Here is a 25,400-nt window from a genome sequence, read left to right as displayed (position 1 = left end):
CCGAGTTGTTTATGAGAACAGCCAGGCAGGACTAGCTCAGAGCTGGCTTTGATTATAACACCAGTTTCTATTTGATTGTAGTACTTAGAGAACTTTTAACTCCATACATTTGTTCTCAGCAGGATTGGTCATAGTCTATACTATTAATAAAAATAAATTTTACTTAGAATGGAATCTTTCATTTGATATAAATGACACTTAATTGAAGTGTGATTAAAAAGTGTCCAAAACATCTTTTTGATCCTGTGAATGTTTAGTTGGCTGTGACTAAAAAGATAACCATAGGCAAAGATTTGTTTCCTATGGACCATGTTGGAATGCATTCTAATCACCTTGCTAAGAAAATCCCTGTCCCCTGTGGTTACAATGGACATGATACAGCAAGAATCTAGATATTTCTTTGAGACAGGGGAATGAGGTTATGTTTATTTTGTTTTATTGGTTCTGAGGCACTCCTCTCCCCACCATTGTTTAACTACATATACTTGAGGGTTTTATTAATATCTTTGTTACAGGTTTCTGATTTAATTTCACTATATTTAGGTTATGTACTAATACAGTCAGCTTTCTGTCAATATAGTGAAATGCCTTAGATAATTAACTTAAAAGGAAAAAGGTTTACTTTACAGTCTTGGAGATTGCAGTCTGTAGTTGAGTAGCTCATTTTTTGGGTTCCTTGCAAGGCAGTTTATCATGGTACAAGGGCTTGGTACAGCAAAACCATTTACTTCAGCAGCCAAGAAGCATAACGGAAGTGAGAAGTGGTTTGGGCCCTCTGATCTCCTTCAATAGCATTCCCCAAATGACCTCAAGATTTCCCAGTAAGCTCTACCTCTTCCCAATGACACCACCTTCTTCCAGTGATCAACCCTTCAACATATGACCAGCTGGGGAACACTTTTCTAGACAATGACATAAATTTTACATGCTTCTCCTAAAATTCATTGAGACTTCTTTCGTGGCCTGGCACATGGCCTGTCAGTGGATGCTCATGTATACACAAACAGAATGTCCATTCTGCAGTTAGGGGTGCAGTGTACCCCACATGCCTGAAGCTTGTTTGATGAATAGAGTTGTTCCTAAGTCTTTTATGTGCATACTGCTGCGGTTTAAAACATGTATCTCCTACAAAATTCAGGAGTTGAAACCTAATGGCCAGTATGATGGTGTGAAGAGGCAGGGCCTTACAAGGTGATTAAGCCCCCAGGGCTCCTTCCTTTGTGAATAAAAGAACTTGAAGAAAGGGGTTCCTTCTTGCTCCTTGGCCTGCCACCATGTGAGTGGTGTTTCTCCTCGGGAAGATGCAACTCTCACCCACACCAAATACTGGTACTTTGATCTTGGGCTTCCAACCTCTAGAGCTGGGAGAAGTAAATTTCTGTTCCTTAAAAATTTACCACTCTTGAATATTCTGTTACAGCAACAAATTAAGAAATTGTTCATAGTCTATCAGTTTATATACAGCACTGAGAAAAGAGTATTGAAAACCTCAACTATGAGCTGAGGAGATATCTCAGTGGGTAAAGTACTTGCAAGCATGGGAACCTGTGTCCAGATCCTCAGTGCCCATGGAAAAGCCAGGTTTGGCGGCACATGCCTATAATCCCAGTACTGGGGAGGCAAAGAGAGGGATCCAGAGAATCCCTAAAGCTTGTCATCTGCTTCAGTATAGCTCAATTGGTGAGCTCTAGATTCAGTGGGAAACCCTATCTCAGAAAATAAGGAGGAGAGTGAGGGAAGACACACAACATTGACTAATGGCCTTGACCTGCACACACATACTGCACCTGTACCCGGAAACACACATGCCCAAACATATACACCTGCAAAAAAGAGGTGGGGGAAAGGCCACGATCGTAACTATGAGTTTATCAGTTTCTTCCTTTTAGCTCTGCCCCTTTTTGTTCCTGTGTTTTTATACACTGTTGATAGGCAAATATGCATTAAGATCATTGCTCCTGGCTGGACATGGTGGTCAACAACTATAATGCCAGCACTCAAAATCCTGAGGTGGAAGGATGGCCAGGAATCTGAGGCCAGCCAGGGCTACATAACTGAGACCTTGTCTCAAACAAAACAAAATCATTGTTACTCCTTGATGAATTGACTGTCCTTCGTAATATTTCTTCCCTTGAAGTCTGCTTTCCCTGTATTATAGTATAGCCTGATTTTCTTTACTTAGTATTTTCAGGGTGTGGCTAGCATAATGTTCCAGCCTTATGTTTTAAATTATTTGTGCCTTTAGAAGTTGGGGAAATGGCTTAGTTGGTGAAGTGCTTGCAAGGGAAGCATAAGGACTTGAGTTCAGAACCCCAGAACATACATTTTAAAAAAGCAGGTTTGGTGGCTCCTTACAAGGAACAATACCAGAAACTGTCTTCCAACCTCCACGTACATACATGCACGTGCACACACACACACTTTTTTGAGAATTATTTTATTTTATTTATTTACTTGAGAGAAAGAGAGAGGGGAGAGAGAGAATAAGCTTACCAGGGCCTCCAGGCACTGCAAACAAACTCCAGATGCATGTGCCACCATGTGCCTCTGGCTTACGTGGGTCCTGGGGAATTGAAACTGAGTCCTTTGGCTTTGCAGGCAAGTGCCTTAACCACTAAGCCATCTCTCCAGCCCACACATTAAAAAAAAAAAAACTGTCTTGAATATTTAAGTGCACATTCTTATGAAAAGAACTTTCTTGGGGCTGGAGAGATGGCTTAGCAGTAAAGCACTTGCCTATGAAGCTTAAGGACCCCGGTTCGAGGCTCAGTTTCCCAGGACCCACGTTCGCCAGATGCACAAGGGGGCGCATGTGTCTGGAGTTCGTTCCCATTCCCTCCCCACCCCCTCTCTCTCTCTCTCTCTCTGCCTCTTCCTCTCTCTGTCACTCTCAAATAAAAATGGATTAAAAAAAATTTTTTTTAAGAACTTTCCTGGATCTCAATTTTTAAACCCAGTTTGACAACTCTGCTTTATGTAGGTCATTTTATTTCATTTCCATTAATACCTTTATTGATAAGTTCAGTTAAAATCTCATGTTAATTGTTACCTTATTTATGCCCCCTCTTCTTTATTCTAATTTCCTCTTTCTTTTTAATATTTTATTTATTTGTTTGCAAGGAGGGAGAGAGAGAGAGAGAGAGAGAGAGAGAATGGCCATGCCAGTTTCTCGAGCTACTGCAAATGAACTCCAGATAGATGTGCTACTTTGTACATCTGGCTTTATGTGGGTACTAGGCAATAGAATCCAGGTTGTTAGGTTCTGTAGGCAAATGCCTTAATTGTTGAGCCATCTCTCCAGCCTCTTATTTTGTCTCTTATTCCTCTCCTTTGACTCTAACAAGTATAGAATTTTAATACTTCATTTTATCTCCTCCACTGATTATTTTCTAAAATGGATGGTTTAGATATTATAGCATGCATCTTGAGTCTACGATGACAGCATTGATATATAATGTGGAAACTTGGCTGTTTGCTCTCTTCCTTCTTTTGTGTTATTGTTATTATGCCCTTTGCTTCCATATATGCTGTGAAATCCAAAGTATATTGAATTGTTTTATTTTTAACAGCTAGTTACATGTTTTAAAAACTCAGAAGCAAGAATCCAGAGCCTTATGCTTTTAGGGCTTTTCGCTGTTTTCCTGTAGATCCAAGTCTCTACCTGCTATCATTTCCCTTTATCAGTTCCGATAGTAATGAATGCTCTCAGCTCTTTATTGGAAAATGTCAATTTTAAATAATATATTTAATTATGTAATCATCTAGGTGATATTTTTTCTTCATTCAGCACCTAGCTTGTGCTGTTTCTTATGATAAGCCACCATTCATGTTTATTTGTCTTCTCGATGTCACATGTACTTTCTTACTCGTTGGTGCTCTGGGCTTTTACAACTTAGTATTGGTTTGTGTGGTGGTTTGATTCAGGGGTCCCCTATAAACTTGGGTGTTCTGAGTGCTAGGTTCCCAGCTGATGAAGATTTGGGAATTAAGGACTGCTGGAGGAGAATGTATTGTTGGGGGTGGGCTTATGGGTGTTGTAGCCAGTTTCCCCAAGCCAATGTCTGGCACACTCTCCTGTTCCTGTTGTCTACCTTATGTGGGCCAGGGAGTGATGTCTACCCTCTGCTCATGCCATCATTTTCCCCAGCCGTAATGGAGGTTCCCCTCAAGCCTGTAAGCCAAAATAAACCTCTTTCTCCCACAAGCTGCTCTTGGTTGGATGATTTCACCAGCAATGCAAACCTGACTGCAACAATTTGTCCATAATATGCCTAAGTATGTTTTTGTCTTTGTCTAACATGGAGGTATTTGAGAGTCCCAAATGTTTGAAAATTTTAATCATTATTTCTATAACTGTTTCTGTAACTTTTCTTTTTCTCTGGGATTCTTAAGTTATAAATAGGTAAGCTGCTTGGAATGATTGTAGATCCCTGAAGTTAAATTCACTTCTTTTTACCTTCAGTTTGAATAGGGTTGGATGATCTTCCTTTTCATTTGTTGACCTTTCTTCTCTGATGTTCAGTGTACTGATACATCCATCTGATGAAATTTCATTTCAGTTCTAAAATTTGCACGTGATTCTCTTTAGGATAAAAAAAGTTCACATATTGATCCTGAGATTCTCTATCTGTTCATTATTATATCCATCTTTTCCTTTACATTCTTGGAATACTGCTATTATTGCTTTAAAGTCATTGCTTGATAATTTCCTTTTTGTTTTTATTTTTTCTGAGTCACAAGTTCCTGTTTCTGTGTAGGCTTCATTATTTTATGGTACATTGTGGATGTCATACTGTACAGAGCTTATATTTTGTCTCATTTTACACAGAGTTGAGTTTTGTGGTAGTAGGCAATAAATTTACTGTTGGATCACTTTACTTTATTAAGAGAGATTTAGAGTAGCCCTTCTTGTAAGGTGTGTTCCTGACTCTCATTGTTGGTCCTTCTGGGCCATAAACTGAATGCTTATTGTTCAGTGTTGTCCTTCAACCTGGATGACACAGATGCAGTGTGTCTGTGCACTGCCCATTGAGACTCTGTATTAGGCTCTACTTCCTTGTGACATGAGGGTGAATTTGAAGCTTACCTCATTTTTTTCAGCCTGTGATATCTGCCATTTAGTGTCTTAAACTATTACTGTAAGTTTTTGTAGTTTCACAGCTGAATTTGGCAGAAGACAAGGTAGATAATGGTTCTTTTATTTAACAATTTATTTATTTGTTTATAAGACAGAGAAAGAGGGAGAGAGAGAATGGGCGCACGGGGCCTCCAGCCACTGCCAATGAACTCTAGATGGGTGCACCCCCTTGTGCATCTGCCTAATGTGCATCCTGGGGAATCAAACCTGGGTTCTTTGGCTTTGCAGGCAAATGCTTAACCATTAAGCCATCCCTCCAGCCCATAAATAATGGTTCTTATTGCATCACTAAAACCAGGAATTTTACATTGGATATTACAATCCTTCTTACAGATATGCAGTATCAATAAAAAGTAACTGGTGTCTACTAATTTGGACACCAAAACAAAGCAAAACTTTCATCTCTGTTTTCTAGCCATTCATTTGTTTAAGATTGTGAAAATATAGATTAAAGTAAGTTGCAATAGAAATAGTGCATTGTCGAGTATAAAATCACCAGAACACAACCTTATCTGGATTTTAGGGCTATCAGGGAAAAGACAGATTTTTTTTTTTTTTTTAAAGATTGAAGTACAACTCTGAAGAGTGAGTAATCCTTATGGAAGGTGACATGTCAAGGTGTAGAGCATATTGTGAACAGATACACAAGCTGGAAATGAGTAAGACATTTTTGAATGACCAGTTTGCCTACAGTAAAGTGTTTGGGTTGTAACATAGTAATAGTCATATGCTTATGACTAAAATATATAATGTAATTTGATATAATAGCATGCTAAGCAGTTGAGCTCTTTGGACTTTATCTTGTAAATAAAATGGCCATGATCTGAAAGATAGTTAAGCAGGAAGAAACAGTGCCTTGAGGGAGAACAGTGGAAAGGCGGGTAAGTGTCATTCAGAGTGAAGCTGTAAAGGCCTGAGCTTGGGCATGACAGTGGAAATGGGAAAAGAGGGCAGATACAAAAAACATGAAGAAAAAAGTCAAGAAATGTTGTGGACTGGCTACATCTAAGAAATACATATTTGCAGAAATTAAAAGGTCAAGAATGGATTTTATTGAGCCAGGAATGATAAATGAGCTGTAAACATCAAAGAGGTGAAAGGATTTCAGATATCATTAAGTTGTTTTATAATGGTGTCATTACTTAAAGCTAACAGTGACTTATTAATATTTGCACTTTGAAAGTTTTAACAGTTCTAATTTAGAGTTTATAATTCATTGTTTCTTTTATTCACTGGAAATTCATTAAGCCAAAAGAGTAAAATGAGTGTAAGGAGGGGGTCTGACTAGGAGCTTAATTAACATTACTGTACTGAATTACCAAGATAACTCACCTATGCCCCACATACCTTCCAGTTGCCTATGATACTTACCAGTTTGCATTGTTTGACTATATTTACTAAACTGTTGGATTAGTTAGCTTTTGCTACACACACACACACACACACACACACACACACACACACACACACAATCACCTCAGAGCAAGTGGAAACAAGCATGCCTTATTTCCTGCAAGCCTGTGGATTGTGTGGTGATCTGTCTGGACTAACCTGTAAAGCCATTCAGTTACTCAGTTGCTGCACTTTCAGCTAAGGGAGGCTTGACTAGGCCTATCCTTCTTTGCTCCATTTGGTCTTTCACCTTCCATTGGACTGGCCCAGACGTTTTCTTTCCAGGAGAGAAAGAATGGTTATTGTAAGGCTTACTGAAACCTCTGTTCTTGACCTCTACCTCCTGTTGGTCAGAACTTTTACAGGTGTGCCAAGACTTAGGGCATGGAGAAATGGAATTTTTCCTTTTGTTGAATAGAGTATAGAAAATTTGTGACTGTTGTTTTCATTCTACTACAGCTATAAACTCTGTGACAACAGGGACTCTGTTATTGTATATTTTTATGTTTTTGGAAATGACACATAGTAGGTAAACTGTTTTCTAATGAATGACTAGTTGTTAAAGGAATGAAAGCATTTCAGTATCATTTCAAACACACTTTACCCATGACATAGAGCATGGGCACACACATACTGTGGAAGCTGCCACATACCCTCTCCTGGCAGCCACAAAAGATGCACTTTAAACACATGTTAATATTTCATTTGAGAGAAAGAGACGCAGAGAGAGAATGGGCATGCCAGGGCCTCTAGCCACTAGAAACAAACTCCAGATGCATGTGCTGCCTTATGAATCTGGCTTTATGTGGGTACATGGGAATCAAATCTGGGTACTTTGGCTTCATAGGCAAGTGTGTTAACCACTAAGCCATCTCTACAGCCCTTTAAAGACATCACATTTTAGTTTTAAAATATATTCATGCTTTTATCATGCCAGCAGGATGCTTCTTTTCTACTGGCATATTTCAGGGAAAATCTTTTTATTCTATCATTTGAAATTTACCAAAGGGGAAAAAAATAAGATTCATTTGAATTAACAGTGTATTCTTACTTTAACATTTGGATTGCCTTGTGAGTAACTCATTGGTATTTCATGCATTGTTGGGATCCTAATCTGGTTTTCTATTATGCTACTATAAGGAAACACAGTGGAGATTGAAGAATAAACAAAAGGCTCATTGCTTGAAGCAAGGGAGGAGAGCATGTTTACTAGGGAGATGTGCCCACATTCCTATGGGACAGACTCCTCATTGCATGGAGCAGTGGGTACATTCCTGCTCATGCCTCTTTGTAGGATGCCATACTCAAAAATGGCAGATTGCATGGGCTGGAGAGATTGACAGTGGTTAAGGTGCTTGCCTGCAAAGCCTTACAATCAGAGTTCGATTCCCCAGTACCCACATAAAGCCAGATGCATGAAATGACACATGCATCTGGAGTTTGTTTGCAGTGGTTAGAGGCCCTGGCATGCCCATCTTCTCTCTATCTAACTGCTTGCCCATAAATAAAGAAAAATATTTTTTTAAAAACATGGCAGATTGCAATGCTGCCACCACAGATCCTTTAGCCTTATAATGTTGTTGTAATCAAAAATCACTCACTCTAGTTCACCTGGAAGCAGGAGTGGACAATTTTGGCTGATTGTTCCTTGCCATCCTCTCTGAAACCTCCGGAAGGGAAAGAGACATCAGCAGTTATCATGGGAGGCAGCTTCCCACTCCCCAACACAGGTACCTAACCCTGGAAGGATCAAGGAATGCTTTATTAAATAAATAATACTAACTGTTAAGAGAGAAATCACATGTACTTCTTACACAAATGAAATAGCCATAGACTGCCATCAGATAAACAACTAAGGTCTGTCAGACTCAGCAAACCTGTTTCTCACATGGACGATTTCTCAGGATTGGAGAAGGGAGAGTGTGAAGCACTTTGCTCTGTTCTGTTATCATGGGCAGTGGGCAGTGAAATTCAGTTCTGTCCTATGTAAGCACTCTCCTGATGCCAGAGCACTTGTTAGGCTTTCTCCTCCACACTGTGGACATTAAGAATGGGATAGTCTGTTGTTGGGGACTGTCAACCAGAAGGCAAATAGGACCAGAGTCATCCATCCAGTTGTGGTGACCCATAATGCCTCTGAAGATTGCCACATTCCCCCTGGAGTAAAATACATACACATTATACAGCAGTGACACATAACCATATAGACATGAAGGTAGGAGTCACCCACAGATGTGGATGCAAAAGAAATTCAATACTTGACCCTTCTCAGAATACTGAGAATTTTGCTGCCTGAATTACTCTTTCCATAATTTAATAAGAACACATTATTTGTTAGAGTGTCTAATCAAATGGTTACATTTTCTATGTATCTTTCACTAATGAGCTTTCATAACTAGCTGACTGTTATCTGCATTTGGTCTTCCTGGTAGATTGACATTTTGGTGTCAAACAGACATCTTAGCTAGTTCTGAGCACAATGTGCTTAGGTTAACCAGGCGGTAACATTATTCCAGTGAAACCATATTGAAAATAGAAAAAGAAATGAAAAACTTGGAAATCAGTTTATGCAAATCTAAATGTAGTGGCATAATACAAATACTGTTTTCTTTTCAAAAGCTTTCAGTAATCATCTCTTCTGAAAAATGCCAGCCACTGTCAATTTTATTTTCATCATCACTAGTATAGCATGTTAATCAAAATGGTGTAAATAACAACCTTGTGAGTGCTCAATTTTTTGTTCCTTTTTAAAGTTTTTATTTGTGTGTGTATGTGTGTGCCAGGACCTCTTGCCACAACAAACAAATGCCAGACACTTGCACTACTTTTTGTGTCCAGCTAATGTGGGTGGTTTGAAACCCAAGTTGTCAGGCTTTGCAGGAACTTTTAACCACTGATCCATTTTTTTTTTCTATTGTATTAGGCATAAAAAATATTCCAGGAGTACTTAGAAATTTTGGCTCACACTTGCTTCATGTTTTATTTGCTGTATGCCATGAATTGTGCAAAAGTGTCAAGCTATTTTGAATTCAGCACAGCTTTATTTAGTTTTCTTCACACCTCCCCCCACTAAAAATACATTTCTGGCTGGAGAGATGGCTCAGTAGATAAAATTATTGCTATGCAAGCATGAGTTCAGACTCCCCAGAACCCAAATAAAGCTAGACATTGAATATCTAAGGTGAGAAACCAAAAGGGGAGACAGAAGAATCTGCCAGAAGCTTGTAGACTAGCTAGCCTGGTGAATGGAGCTGTGAACAGCAAGAGACCCTGCCTCAAACAAATTGGAAGACAAGGACCAACACCCAAAAGTTGTCCTTTGACCACTGTGCATACACCCACACATGATATGTACATGCCCACATTCACACACATGAACTTGTATACAAAAATATACACACCAAAATATGTATATATTTCTAATTATATCAAGTTAGAAAATTAAAATATAGACATGTATAACAGTGAAGGTTTCCATGTTGGTGTAAATACCTATCTGAATTATTTTTAACAGCTATATAATATTTAACTTATAAGTAGAGGATAACATAAGTAATCTGTAATCAAAGCTCATTTAGATCATTTCTAGATTTTTGCTACTATGAATATCCTTATATTCAGTTTTTGCATGCTGGATAATCCTGACAGTGGGACTGCTGAATCAAATGTTAACTCTCCTTTGTATGCCCTATGCAGTGTGCACTACCCTTGTATTATGTTTTCTCCAAAAAAATCCATAGAAATAAGTGTCAGCATATTTCATGTTTTTCTTTAATAATTTATTATCCAACACAGAAACATTGTGAAAAGTCCTTTTCTGTAGTTTTATACTTATTGCTATAAGATGAGTTATTAAAATTATACCTAAGTGGTGCCTGTTGAAGCTGAATAAAGTCTTAAAACAGAGATTCCTCATCTGTGATTCCAAGTATACCCTCTGAATGGCACCTGACATTCTTGTTTAAGTTGTTAATTGTGATCCTGCATGGATTTGAAAAACATTAATAAAATTTAATAGAATAGAAAGTATATATTTCTTACAAAACTATCAGTATATCTGATCCTAAAAGTGTCTGATTTGCAAAGACAGATATGTCCCCCAACTCCATCCATTAGCATTTCACCCCATTGCTTAGAATGTAATTCACTCAGTTGGCTGCCTTCACCAAGAAGCTTGTGTGGTCAGCTTTATTATGAGTGAGAGGACTGCCACAGACATGCAGGAGATAACAGGTCTTAGAATGTATTGCACACTCAAAACTAGGCTGGTTGTAATATTATTTGCTTTACACATGAAAAAAAATTGGCTGGATATTTTATTTGTTGCTATCCTACTACACTTGGTGTGTCTCTCTCCATGATATAAAAACTTTTCTAAAACCCTCACTTTTGGAGAGAGATGGCGAGATTAGATCCAGTCTTTGACCCTTTCTGTTTCCAGGTTCTTCCTCAAAAGCACAGACATGAGCAAGAGGAAAGTGAGGGGAAGGGCTGGGGGAGCAGTGGCCCGAAAGGGGCTTTCCCTGCCCTTTTCTAGTCCTTTATTCCAAAGGCATAGCTGGCATTTCAACATTTTAGAACTAAAACCTGCTTTTGCAGCTAATGCAAATATTACTCAGTGATTCATCCTTTCCAAACAACTCTTGGTTTCTTTTGACATTTTATTTTTAAATTAAGAATTAGCATTGACATCACCCTATGGTACTCTTATCACCTCTTCAGTAACTTCCAACAGTCACTCAGATGTCCTCTGGGCTTCTGTTGGGTTTGATAAACTGCTTTTTAACATGTGTAAGTGTAGAAATCTGAGTCATAGAAGAAGGCTGTTTAGTCTGATGGTTTGTCCCACATCTGTGGTGGAGTGATCTTCCTTAGCACTTTATCTAGAATAGGGATCATGGTGATAAACTTGCATCCATTCAAGTAAAGTAAATTTAGCAGAGTTGTTCAAGTTACTTTTACCATAATTACATATACTTAAACAATTAGAATCCATCTATAGTTTTACTACATAACCATTGACAATACAGATATTGAATGATTTTTAATATAACAATGATGTCACCTCTGTTTTTGAAATCTGTGGATCAGGTTGTTTTGAAATAATCAGTATGTTACCCAGAAAACTGAAAACCAAAGTGAAAAGAATGTTTAATAAATGTTTCCATGGATATCTGGGCTCCCCTGTTGGACTAAAGATAAGGGTTTTCATCTAGATTGGTGAAAATGGTACTAGCCCTATGTGGCTTTCTATAAACTAGTTTTCATGTAGTTGGTAATTATACTAATGATTATTTAATAAAGATATACACTTATAAATACATCTAAAAATAAGGTACTATAGGAACCCTGCACATGAAAAATACATGTAAGAATCCAAGCTTACCAAAGAATGTTATGACTTGAAGACTGTGTTCTTCAAACCGGCACTTGGTAGCTAACTAGTATTCTAAGTGCAACAACGCTGTGCCCTACTCAGAAGTCCATGCCACCCAACGCTTTCATCGTACAGGTGCAGAAACAGAGGCCACTCCAAGTCTGCTTGCCATCCAAGCCCACACACCCAAAAGTGGCAGAACTCTTGAATTCTGAATGACTTAATTCCTCTTAGCTACATCAAGTCAACTTTGTTTTTGTTTTTTTATCTAGTTGTTTTAAATAAATGTTTAATTGTAGCTGTTTGGATATTTTCAATCAAGGGTTTCCTGTTTGAAGCAAATATTGCCCTGCAAACCTGCATGAGCTTTATGCTCCACAGGACTCGCAGCTGCTCTTTTCCCATTTGTTACTGCCAAGACTTCTGTGTCCTGGGGCATCTTGGGAGGCTTCCTTGCCCTCCATCAGTCAGCAGCTTTCACTGGAATCCAGCTTCTCTTTTGAGGTTTTGTGCTTGCTGGAATATTAGGTGATATTTTCATTGGCGGGAGGGTTAAACTGTTTTAGCAAGATACTTGACAGGGCTTTTCGTTAAAGAACAAAGAGGTCTCTTTCTTCCTTCCAGTGATAGGAGGATGAGCTGCAGGATGATCAGAGCAGTCCTGCTGGCATTGCCATGGATCCGGGTTCTATCTCTTTTACGTACCTGCCATCCCTTAAGCTCTTCCTCAACACTATGTAACAGAAGCCAGGTCTTCTCCACATCTGGGTTTTATTCAGTGGGCAGTGGGGGAGGAAAACAAAACTCAGAGGAAGCTTGTCAAGGACTTTAAGCCCAAACCTAAGAGCAGCACACAATATCTCTCACCTTCCCTGGTGAGCTTTTAGTAAAATGTCTTTCTCCAACTCAGGGAAGTGTGGGGCAACCCCAGCTGAGCAGGGCCCACTCGGTTGTTGTGGAATGCACAGTCCAAGGCAACCTGAGCTCCTCCTGGGCTTCACAGACTTTATGGCATAAAACTGCAAATTTGCCTCAGGAAATAATTGCTTATAACCTGGACTATTAAAGGAAATTTGCATTTTTATGTAATATAACTGAAATTTGGTCTAAATAAAATTAACATATTTAAAATAGTAAGAAAGGTATTTCTTAAGCAAATCAGTCCCACACAATATGTGATTTTAGGTACAACGAACTAGTTCTTAACATTTTTCAGGGCCTGCAATCTATTCATATCTGGCTACAGTTCAATAAATCTGAGACTATAGCCTTGATCATCAGGTTCTTATTTTAGTATTTTTGTAAGTTAAGAGTTTCTACTCCACTTGGACCATGACAGAATGGCTGGCTTCAGCAGGCTTTGCAAGAGAACAGAGGCTGGCATCCTGTGGCCATCTGCCTTGTGTTGTGCAAAACAGTGCTGGACCACTTGAACTTCACTGTTTCAGCAGCTCTCAGAACATAGGGAGACAGTCAAAAGAACATCAGACTTCCTGAGGGCTAGGAAGTAATATACCCAAGGGATAAGACTGTAGGTCCTTGAGTTTTACAGAGTGATTAAAAAGAATTGGCCTCAAGTATCCATCTGGGAGTGATTTTTACACAGAGGCTAAGACCAGCTGTACCAAACTAAGGACACTGAGCTTAGTGGGAGGGTTTTGGCTCATACGTAAGTGGTAATTCCTTGATTATGCAATCTCCCTGCTGTTAAATGTAAATTACAAAGAGGAACTATAGCACACCCTCCTTCTAAAGCCCTTAAAAAGGGTTCTTATCTGTTTATGGAATAATTCCATTTATCCCTGAATAAATTCCAAGGTGATGAGATTTTAAAATATTTTATATTTATTTATATATTTGAGACAGAGTGAGTGAAAGAGAGAGGGGGGTGGGGAGAGAATGTGAATGGGCATGCCAGGGCCTCTAGCCACTGCAACAAATGAACTCTAGCTGCATGTGCCGTAGTATGTATCTGGCTTTACATGGATACTGAAGAATTAAACCTGTGTCCTTAGGCTTTGCAGGCAAGTATGTTAATGAGTGAGCCATCTCTCCAGCCTGGTGATAGGATTTTTAAGGTTCATTCCAGTGTTACAGTTCTGTTTTGTTTTATTTTAGTGTACCGCGCCAGGATGGCAGAAGATGGTCCATATGGAGGGGCTGGACAAGTAAGTATTATGATATAATCATTCTCAATTTTATTAAATGTATTCAGATTTTAAAATACACAGAAGCAATACTATTCACTAATATCTGGAATGCTCTGGCATTGGTAAAAATTTAATTAAGTTCTTTCAGTTTTCCTTGGCCCTCTTTATACATATTTTTGCATAAAATTGTGTCATAGGTCCAATGATAGCCACTGTGTTGGTTTCCTAGGGTTAATGTAAAAATTATTATGAATCTGGTGGCTGGAAACAGTAGAAGTACACTTTCACAATTCCAGCGTCTAGAAGTTAAAAATCACGTCACTGATGAGGCGCTGGTGGATCCTTCTGGCGGTTCTGAGGAGAGTCCGTTCCTGCCTCTCTCACAGCTGCTGGTATTGCTGACAGCTTTGACATGCCTTGGCTTGCAGTTGCATCACTTCAGTCACAGCCCCTGTGGTTGTACCCTCAGCCTGGGAGTCTTCCATATCATTCTGTGAACCTCTCCTTCTGTGTCTTCTCACAAGTCCTGGGTTTATGACCCACACTCATCCAGTGTGACTTCTTAACTTGTATAGGCAAAGTTTGCATTTACACAGGTATGAAGACTTTTTTAAAAAAATTAAGGAAAACATAGTTAAAGTCACTATCATCCATGGTTAAGGGCATGCTTTGGGAGCACAAAACTGCTTGTTTTATTAGTATATTAATACTTATGAGGAAATACCTATATCTTTCCCCTCTTTTAGCTGTTTAAAAAATTCTAAATCCATAGAAATGTTAGACTAACAAATTCACACTGTCATTAATGTTTTTTCTCTTCTCTCTCTCCATATAAAACATATGTATAGAACTACTTGAAGCCATTCTTAGGCTCTAGAGCAATTATAATGACAGTATTAAAATATGAATATAATGATTTTTAAATATTTAAGGTATTAAGAACTCTTCGCTCTATAGTGATTTGTTGAGGCAACATGTACAGAACATTAACAGAGTGGGGTGACTAAACCAAGAGATTCATAGACTCTTTTCAGAAAGGTGCCATTCTGATTGGAGGGACAGACACTAGCTCCCAAATGGCGATAGATGCTGTAGTGATGGTGTGCACATAGGAGCAGAAGAATGTTGAGAAGGATCACTAGGTTATATCTTGGAGAGAAAGCAGGTTTAGGGAGCACTTTCCAGAATAAGTCCAAGCTGTGCCTCGAGATACAAAGTCTCCTGGGATACACATGGCAGGGAACATTATATGGCAACCTACCCAGGTACAACATTCATTATTATCTCACATTCAAATTTTAGTGGCAAACATCTAAAATAACAGCTTTCCAAAAGTTATGTATGCAAAGACTCAGCCAGAAAAAAGTAAAGCCAAAAGTGAATTTTTTAGGTTTATTCATTTTATTTGTATATGTCAAAATACATATATATTTTTTTCAAGGTAGAGTCTCACTCTAGCCCAGGCTGACCTGAAATTCACTATGTTGTCTCAGGGTGGCCTCGAACTCACAGTGATCCTCCTACCTCTGCTTCCCAAGTGCTGGGATTAAAGGCATGCACCACCACACCCGGCTTTCAAAATACATTTTTTATTTCCAAAATAGTGGGTTTTTCAGCTAGTGTCATGCCTAAAGAAGGTCTGCTCAATACTACCAATAAAGTCAATATATATTTTCAAGGGCTGTGATGTTTCTGTAATAAGGTAGACATAGAGCAATTGTGAATCATGCAGGTGGTGTGATCGTCTGATTTGGAAGGAATGAGTAGTCATTGCTTTTGCAATGTTTTTTTTCCAATTTCTTTGTAAAATTGAGATATTGGATAAGTCTAAGAACATTTTTGGGGGTTGCAGCATAAAATATGCTTGGCATCTCATATTATCAAAAGCCTTTGTTTTACCTTTCACTTTTAATATGCTATTTCTAACAATTAAAGCAAACTAACCAACCTGAGAGATGTTTCTGTTTGGTTTTACACCATGCTTTCCTGTCTATACACAGGAAATCTTAACCAGAGACAGTCTTTCATGCCACACTAGAGTAAAATCTGCTGAAGACATTCATTTTGAAAGTTTCTTATGTGGTCAGTTTTGAACTTATCAGCAAGGGGGTGGGGCACATTCTGATATTTCCCTTTTTTTTTTTTTTGAGGGGAAAGGTCCTTGAAGCTTCTTTCTTACTCTCTTTCTTTTCTTTCCTTTTCTTTTTTGTCTTGAGCTTGATGTTGATGTGGGCTGGTTTACATGTGAGGTGAAGCGTCCTCAGTGTTTGAGTGTAACATGCTGGAGAGGGCCTGCCACCAGACCTTGTAGGCACCAGCACTGCACAGCAGCGTCTGTCTTCTCAGGACGCTGTCCTCACTGCAGTCACCAGTCACCTGCAGGACCACAGCAAACTAGATGCTGGGTTTTTTTTTTAATTTTTTAAAAGCTATTCATTTATTTGAGAGAGAGAGAATGGGTATGCAAAGGCCTCCAGCCACTGCAAGTGAACTCCAGATGTATGTGTCACCTTGTACATCTGGCTTATGTGGGACCTTGAGAATCAAATCTGAGTCCTTAGGCTTTGCAGGAAAGCACCTCAACTACTAAACCATCTCTCCAGCCCAGCCCAAGATGCTTTTCCTCTAGGCCATCCTTTCTCCTCAAAGCCTGGGGAATACCGTGTAAAAGGTGGGGCTCACTTTTGCATACTGTGTTTTCTCATCCCTGTATTTTATTTTCATCATACAAGAGAATCAGTGAGCTGTACTTTTAAGCATTGAAGTATAGCACGTTTTTGTTCCTCAATTGAAAATTTGCATACCTCACAACTGGTTCTGAAGTGTTCCTTATGTAAACATGACTTTTCCTTTTCTTGACTTAAGTAGGTCTATTAGGTTCTTGGGTTCCCAAGAATTTCCAGTAATTCACAGGTATGGACAGGTTATAATACTGGCTACTTAAAAACTTGCCTCATTGCCAGCATACTCATACTTACCAGAAAAAGTGGAACGCATATGGTTTCTGTGCAGTCCATAGACACTTCAAGTGGACGACCCTCTTAGGGAAAAACCAATAGTAAGCTCAGCAATATAAATGCAAATGTCTAAATGAATTATGTAGGAAAAAATATTGTAAAATAATCCATAGTAATCAAACTAGAGCTTAATTCCATCAAAAACTATTTCAAGTCTATTATTGTAATGTTCTCTGAGGTCTTTGTGTTGCTGCTATTACAAAGTATCAAAAACTTGTGACTTAGAACAACAGATCATTTCTTCTGTAGTCCAGATGTCAGAACTCCAAAATCCAATTGTGGACAGAGTTTTACTCCTGGTGACTCTGATTTCTGGTCTTTTTGGGCTTCAAGAGACTTTCTGTGTCCTTTGGCTTATAAACCCCTCTCATTATTCCAGACACTCACATCTGTAGTCATATTCCTACAGTTCACTTTGATTCTTCACTAAATCTCTCATATTTAGCCCACCTGGATAACTCAGGATACTCAAGTCATTTAATATTCTTACCTTAATGACATGTACAAAATCCCTTTTGCTATATAAGACAGCACTCAGAGGGTCTGGATATTGAATGTAGACATACCACTCCTCCCCACTAAGTTCCAGGTGTTTTACATAGTAGGAAATAGAGATGGATAGAAAGTGAGCTATGTGCTCAAGCACCCGCCAGTGTATTTTTGTTATTCTGTAAGTTGCTCTAGAGCTGCTGTCTATAATTCTTTGAGGCTGTTAATTGGGTGGCTCCATTAGGAATACATCTACCATAAAGACACAGATTTCTAGGCTTAGTTCATTATATTCCTAAGAGACTACAAGCTTCAAATCATTCATTCAACAAATCTTATAAGTATCCACTTTGTGCTGAGCAAACAGTTGGCCTGAAGATACTGTTAGCAAGTGGGTGACCCCAGAACCTTTCCTCAGGGGACTGTGTAGCTAGGTTGTTCATCTCAGAACCCTTCAAGACAAAAGTACCATACCCAAGAGCTTAACTCTGTCTTACAGGTGTTTCAGAATCTTCATTTCAGAAGTCCTGTTTTTAGGTTTTTGTCTTTCGTTTCCATTCTTGTGATTAATTTTTAGGTGTTCTGGCTTCACTTTTAAATAAAACATTAGAAAAGCAATTATTAATATTTAAATTTCCTTCTTTACAGATATTTCATTTGAATGCTTTACCACATTCAATATTTAAAACAGAATTATACCCCCCAGAGATGCCCCTGCCCACAGGTAAGAAAGCTTGCCCTGTTATTTTGCTTTTACTTTTAACAAAGTAGGGATTTGTTTATGGTTGTTCTAAACTCATTGATGTCCATAGAATGAACATGGTGATCTATGTTTTAAAAACCAGTCTTTCAGTATTCAAAACGCAAATGTTTCACCTTACTCACTCATTGTATTAACACCCGTAACTGCAGTTATCTGCTGGAACCACTCAAAATCTCTTCACCCACCCAGTGTAAGGACATTCCTTTTCTCCCATCTCACTACCCCTTGAGATCTTTTCTACCTCATCTCCGCTTTATCCCAGGCTCACACATGGTTCTGTTGACTTCTCAGTTCTCTTCCAAAACATTTGTCAAAGGCCCTGTTTGGTGCCACCCAGGATGCAAGACTCTCAAAAACTGCACAAAAGCCATAAAACTCAACTCAGTAGAAAAAAGTTTAAAAGCTTTTAACTTTGCATTGTGATCAATCAGATAAAACTTGGAATAATAATCCTTCTCTCTAACATGACTCCACTAATTGTATGAATATATAAATTGTTTTAACTTTGTATATACAACAACAAATTCAATTCATTTAGACTGTCAGTGGCTTGTTTGAAACCTTGGTGTGATGCTCTTTTCACTGTTTTGCTGTAACCCTCCTTCTTTAAAAGCAATGCTGTACAAATTTTGAAGACTACATATAACACAAAGTGTAGTATTCACTAAAGTGGCCAATAACGGTTTTGTTTACTATGGAATTGCTTGTCTTAGATTGTGTGTGTGTGGGGGGGGGGGTGTTTTGTTCTTGGTTTTTCAAGGTAGGGTCTTGCTCTAGCCCAGGCTGATCTGGAACTCACTACAAAGTCTCAGGGTAGGTTTGTTTTGTTTTTCAAGGTAGGTTTTTGCTGTAGCCCAGGCTGACCTGCAACTCACTCTGTAGTCTCAGGGTGGCCTCAAACTCATGGTGATCTTCCTACCTCTGCCTCCCAAGTACTGGGATTAAAGGCATGTGCCACCACACCTGGCAAGCAGACAGTTTTTCTACATGTATTTCTTTAGCACTTTTAGATGTACATAGGTCAAGGGGGCATGGCTAAAGAGATGGCTTAGTGGTTAAAGGTGCTTACTTGCAAAGCCTAATGACTTGGGCTCAATTCCCAGTACCATGTAAAGCCAGATGGACAAAGGGGCACATGTGTTTGGAGTTGGTGTTTGTAGCAACAGGAGGCCCTAGCTCTTTTTCTCTCTCATAAATAAATAAATGAATAAAAGAAGTACATAGGTGGATTGAAAGCAAATCTACTCCATGTTTATGTTCACCAGCAGAAGTGACAAACAGATGCCTTTCTATCTTTGCCCTATAAAACCTCCCTCCCGGCGGCAGCCTTTTATCTTGGGTTTCATGAAATGCTGCCCAGCTTGAGCACCAGGTCAGCTTCCTGTGAGCAAGGTAGTGCCGGGGTGGCATCTGAGTTTCCTGTGAACTTTTCTATTCTCAGACTCAAAGCAATTTTCTTAGTATTAGTGTTTGTCAAAAATGTAAGCTCTCAGGAAAAATACCTATTTAGTTTGAGACAACTGAACAATATCCTGAGACCAATTTTTTTTAAATGTGTTTTCTTTTTCTTTAGGTTTATGAGCTTAGAAATAAGACTATATGAAGGATCATATCAGTAACTATTCTGTGGTTAAATCATCATGTTGTAAAAATTATTTTCCATAATGTTGGGGAAAACTTTGAAAATCATACCTAGAAATCTTATTGTCTAGTTGTTGTTTTTCACCTTTTTTTGTTGTTGATGTTTTTTGTTTTTTGAGGTAGGGTTTCACTCTAGGCCAGGCTGACCTGGAATTCATTCTGTATTCTTTTTTTTTTTTAATTTTTTATTTATTTATTTGAGAGCGACAGACACAGAGAGAAAGACAGATAGAGGGAGAGAGAGAGAATGGGCGCGCCAGGGCTTCCAGCCACTGCAAACGAACTCCAGACGCGTGCATCCCCTTGTGCATCTGGCTAATGTGGGACCTGGGGAACCGAGCCTTGAACCGGGGTCCTTAGGCTTCACAGGCAAACGCTTCACCGCTAAGCCATCTCTCCAGCCCTCATTCTGTATTCTTAGGGTGGCCTCGAATTCACAGAGATCCTCCTACCTCTGCCTCCCAAGTACTGGGATTAAAGGTGTGTGCCACCACACCCAGATACCTTCATTTTTATTGACATTTTTCTCTGTCTGTTGCAGTAGCCTAGCTTACTTTTTTTTTAAATTTGTATTTATTTTTATTTATTAGAAAGGGGGGAGAGAGAATGATAAATGAGAATAAATGTGGGCATGCCAGGGCATCTTGCTGCTGCATACAAACTCTGGACACAAGCCCTACTTTGTACAACTGGCTTTACATGTGTGCTGAGGAACTGAGTGCAGGCCATCAGGCTTTGCTAGCAAGTATCTTTAACCATTGATCCACCCCCCCCCCATCCAGTTTTATGCTCTGAGATGTAAGGGATATTTTGTTTAACTTTTAAAGGAGTAGGCTTACCTAAACCCATATTCACTTGTTATTTTCATAAGGATTTTTTTAGTCTTCCAGGTATCTTGAAATCTGACTCCAGAAGTAGTGTATCTATTGTGTTAAAAAGTCTGTGTGACATGGTACAACTATTGGGATCTGTAACATTTTGCTGTAATTTAAATTTCTCTGCAGAGTGAGATATCACTTTCTTGGCATGAAAATGTGGACAAAAGAAAGTTGTCCTTCAAACAAATATATGCATATCAAATCTAATTTTCTAGTTGATTTAGCTTTAAATACATTCTTTGAATGAGAAAACTTGCCCCATTTCACTGGAGTTTCCCATATTTAAACAAAAGTAAGTCCTACTAAAAAGAAAAAAAACACTGCAAATATTTTTAGAAGAGTTAGTTAGAAGGACCTAAATTTAATGTCAGTGTGTTCTCTGCATCCCCAAATATTCCATGGCATCTTACTCTTACTGGGCTATTTTCTTACTATGTTTGTAGCATTCTAGACAAATCTTTTATATTTGTTAGAGTGTCATCATACAAGCTATATGTTAGCAATGTGAAAATATTTCTATTTCTAAACAGTTTTATTTCATAGTAAAAATTAAATTCTAGTCATTTAAAAAATTTTTAAGTTATAGGTGCTTTGTAAAAGTAGTCTAGGACTGAAGAGATGGCTTAGCAGTTAAGGCTCTTGCTTGCAAAGCCTAACAACTCAAGTTTAATTCCCTTGTACCCTTGTAAGGCCAGATGCACAAAGTGGTGCATGCATCTGGATTTTGTTTACAGTGGCTAGAAGCCTTAGAATGCCCATTCCCTGTCTCTCTATTTCTCTTTGCTTACAAATAAATAAATAAATAGTAAGTAGGCTAATGTGTCCAGGGATGAGTTTCATGTAAAGAAGGTGATAACCTATGTTACAACCTTGCCAGTAACCCCCTATTTCTCTTTTCTTGTGTTTGTTTCACTTGAGATGTCTTCATTTTCCAAAACACTTCCTTGTAAAATTGTTGAATAACAGGAAATAATTATATCTTTCCTTCTTAAAGAATCATTTATCCTGATACATCATAATATCGAGAAGATTAAAATAAGTTCTCTTCTTTTACATTCTCTTTTTTAACAAGTATTTATTTGCAAGTGGAGGGGTTCAGTGAGTGAGTACACTAGAGTCTCTTGCCATTAAGTTTTCCTATTTTTTAAAAAAAAAATTTTATTTATTTATTTATTTGAGAGAGAAAGAGGTATATATAGAGAGAATGGGTACACTAGGGCCTCCATCCACTGCAAACGAACTCCAGATGCATGCACCCCCTTATGTATCTGGCTTACGTGAGTCCTGGAGAATTGAACTGGCTTCTTTTGACTTTGCAGGCAAATGCCTTAAGTGCTAAGCCATCTCTCCAGCCATAAGTTCTTTTAAGTGAAAGTTTATTTTAAATTTGAACCTTAAGTTTTACCTCTTCCTCACAAATTTATCTGTGCTTCAGCTGAGAGACAGACACATGGACAAATGGACACAGACACATTCATGTAGGTTATTTTCATGTCAAACATTTAAATTTGATTCAAACAAATAGATACCTAGTGTATGGCACAATGGTAGAATATAGTATTGTTGGCATAAAATTGTTAGGTCATTTTTCATATTAAATGTATTATATCTATGCTATCAAATGATCTGATTTTCTGTCAGTTTTCAAGTAAGATTCCACTGGGATATGGGTTCAACCATTCAGGGTTTTTTTTTTTTTTAGATCTTTCATAATAATTAATTGGTAAGTGTTTATGTTGAATTAAATTATTTTCAGGATTGGTTTGGTAAAACGCCTGAACTGCTTTCGAACTGAGTTCATGTGGGTGCACAATATTCAGACATTTTATGCCAACATCAGCAGTTATGGATAAGTAACAAAAGTTCACCTTGTCTTATAAGCCAAACTGAATTATTAGTGGGTAATGAAGGTAGTACCAATGAATCCAGGGAAGGGAAAGAGCAGAAAGTATCAAGAGAAGTAGGTAGTCTAGGGTCATTATCTGTGTCATTCCAATGTATAGGTTGCTGCTCAATCTCTTAATTTCACACTGAGCACATTCTCTTTGAGGAAGGAGAGTTACTATCTACTAAGGTGAAGGTAAAATAAAATGTCATAGTGCCCAGGAAGTGGTTGCTGCTTTGAATTATTAGTGTTTTTCTAAAATGCTTTGTTGAAAGATAAGATTGTGAAGGCTCCTTACCTCACATTCTTTCCTGGCAACCAGACCTTTTTAATGGGCTGGGCAAATAAACTTCACCATTTAAAGAATATTTATTCATTCTATTTTACTAGGACTGCAAAAATAAATGTATATTTCACTAAATTTAATATTTCAAGTGAGGATGCTATATCCTTATAGAATTTTACCTATCAATTGACTTGAAACCGCTATTTAAGCTGGGCATGGTGGGACATGCCTTTAATCTCAGCACTTGGAAGGCAGAGAGATGAGGATTGCCATGAGTTCAAGGTCAGCCTGGGACTACAGAGAGAGTTCCAGAGTATTCTGGGCTAGAGTGAGACCCTACCTTGAAAAAAACAAGCAAACAAAACCACTACTTAAAAACACAGTTCAGCTTTTGTCTTGCATTATATGATATACTGATTGAAGAAGCCTCATCATCTCTTTTGTTTTTGTCTTTGTGCTTGTCTTTAGCAGATGGTCCATACCTTAAAATATTAGAGCAACCAAAACAGGTAAGGAAAATAAAGGGGTGGGAGTTGTATTTTGTACATTAATTACATCTAATATTAATATCTAAAGCATTGAATAATAGTAAACAAATTTTATTGAAAAATTAGTTCATCGGGATAATCAGAAGCCTGCTAGATTATGTAACAGCTCTGTTCATTACTTACTATTTCTCTTAGTCATTCTTCATGTGGTCTTGAGCCTCAGTACCTAGTTTTGTGAAACTCTTAACTCATTATAGAGCCTTGGTATTCTGCTATCTCTACCAGTTTAGCTTATCAGCCACTCCCAGGAAAGGCATAGCTTATTTTCATTTATACAGCAATATGCAGACATGCAGTTCACATCCCCTAAAGTACATCATCAGCCATGTCCATGCGCATGTCCAGCCTTTTATGTTCTGTACATGGAACATATAACCTGAAACACTAAAATGTACTAGTGGGAAGCAAAGCGTTAGAATGAATGGTTGAATTCTCTTCCCCTCGGGCTATCTTTAGACTTGATCTCTTTGGAGCAAGAAAAGATTCCTTTGATTCTGTGGAAGATAGCTCAGAATTGAATGACCATATTCTAACTCTACATCATCATTAGAAATTGTAGAAGAGGAAAAATATCCTTACTATCTGCCCAGAGGATATTTCTGTATTATGTATCATATCCCACAGAATGAGGACAAAGTCACTAAATTTCTGAATGGATATACCCAACAAGTCCTAGTAGTGTGCACTTTTGTGTGGTATAACATTAAACAAATGCTAAGAAGTTAAATATCAAGGGCTTTAAAGCAAGACATTGTGGAATCATGTGATATATATTAAATGTGGTCATAATTTACATGTTAATAACTTAGTAATATCCAGTTTATCTCTATCAGGTGGAGAGTAGATGAGAATTTTTGTAGACATGGACACATGGAACCTAGATGCTTGCAGGAGGCGCCTCCTGCCTGCTCAGGCAGTCAGCAGTGCTTTCCTTGCCCACTTCCCTGTGTAGCTCCAATAGAATCATCTCTCACATTAAGTCCCCAGTTCTCTCACTTCCCCTCCAGTGGAATTTTATTCCTGAAATTCTATTTAGTAATCTGGCTTCCTGGAAAATATCCTAGCTTGTAAGACCTGAGTGATCTGTGAAACTGAGAAATCAATTACAGTATGTCTACACAAGAAATTTTTCTTCAGGTATTTATTTTTATAAGAATAGCACTACAATAAGAATTGTAACATGCAGCCGGGCGTGGTGGTACATGCCTTTAATCCCAGCACTCAGGAGGCAGAGGTAGGAGGATTGCCATGAGTTCAAGGCCACCCTGAGACTCCATAGTGAATTCCATGTCAGCCTGGGCTAGAGTGAGACCCTACCTTGGAAAAAAGAAAAAGAATTGTAACATGCTATTCCTTGTCATGGCAAAAGTCTTAGGACATTAATGATTTACATGAAAGATTAATGTAGCTCCAGAATTCAAAAGTCAATTCATTATATAAGAATACAGTAAAGCTCATGTGAGTCAAACAGTGAGTTTGTGTACAAACAAGGTATTTTGATGTCTAACTTCAGTGAAAGGATGAGAGTTATGCATGCTGTTGTCTTTTTGTGCTTTTAGCAACTTCGTTTAACTATTAAGCTTATTTTTTATTTTTGACTTTACTTCCAGTACAGTGAATAGCCTTTTTTATTATTAATTGTGAACTTTATTATGTGAACATATTTACATATTCATCATATTTCCATTGGGGTATTCCCATCAAGTTACTAAGCTTATTTTAATTATTAAATAAATAAATAACCATTGCTTATAACAAATCCAGGACTGAATTTATAACTTTTTATAATTAGAATTTTATAGGAAGCAAAACAGGAAAAACTTCACCTCAAAAGGCT

At 38.2% G+C, this 25,400-nt stretch overlaps 1 protein-coding gene across 2 annotated transcripts in view; it reads left to right on the top strand.

Moving 5' to 3' along the window:
• Positions 1–25,400, top strand: part of Nfkb1 (nuclear factor kappa B subunit 1) — a 125,745-nt gene that overhangs the window by 11,265 nt on the left and 89,080 nt on the right. Inside the window, exons 2-4 of one of the 2 annotated variants that reach the window (XM_045143005.1) lie at positions 14,025–14,074; positions 18,211–18,286; positions 23,487–23,524. In XM_045143005.1, coding sequence (XP_044998940.1) covers positions 14,039–14,074; positions 18,211–18,286; positions 23,487–23,524 — 150 coding nt within the window. In that variant the 5' untranslated portion in view covers positions 14,025–14,038. Of the gene's footprint in view, positions 1–14,024; positions 14,075–18,210; positions 18,287–23,483; positions 23,525–25,400 lie in introns of both variants that reach the window. The other variant, XM_045143004.1, reaches the window with a different exon arrangement.

This window comes from Jaculus jaculus, chromosome 2 (assembly GCF_020740685.1).
Source record: "Jaculus jaculus isolate mJacJac1 chromosome 2, mJacJac1.mat.Y.cur, whole genome shotgun sequence".
Classification (NCBI taxonomy): Eukaryota; Metazoa; Chordata; class Mammalia; order Rodentia; family Dipodidae; genus Jaculus; species Jaculus jaculus.
This window is presented reverse-complemented; position numbering and strand designations above follow the sequence as displayed.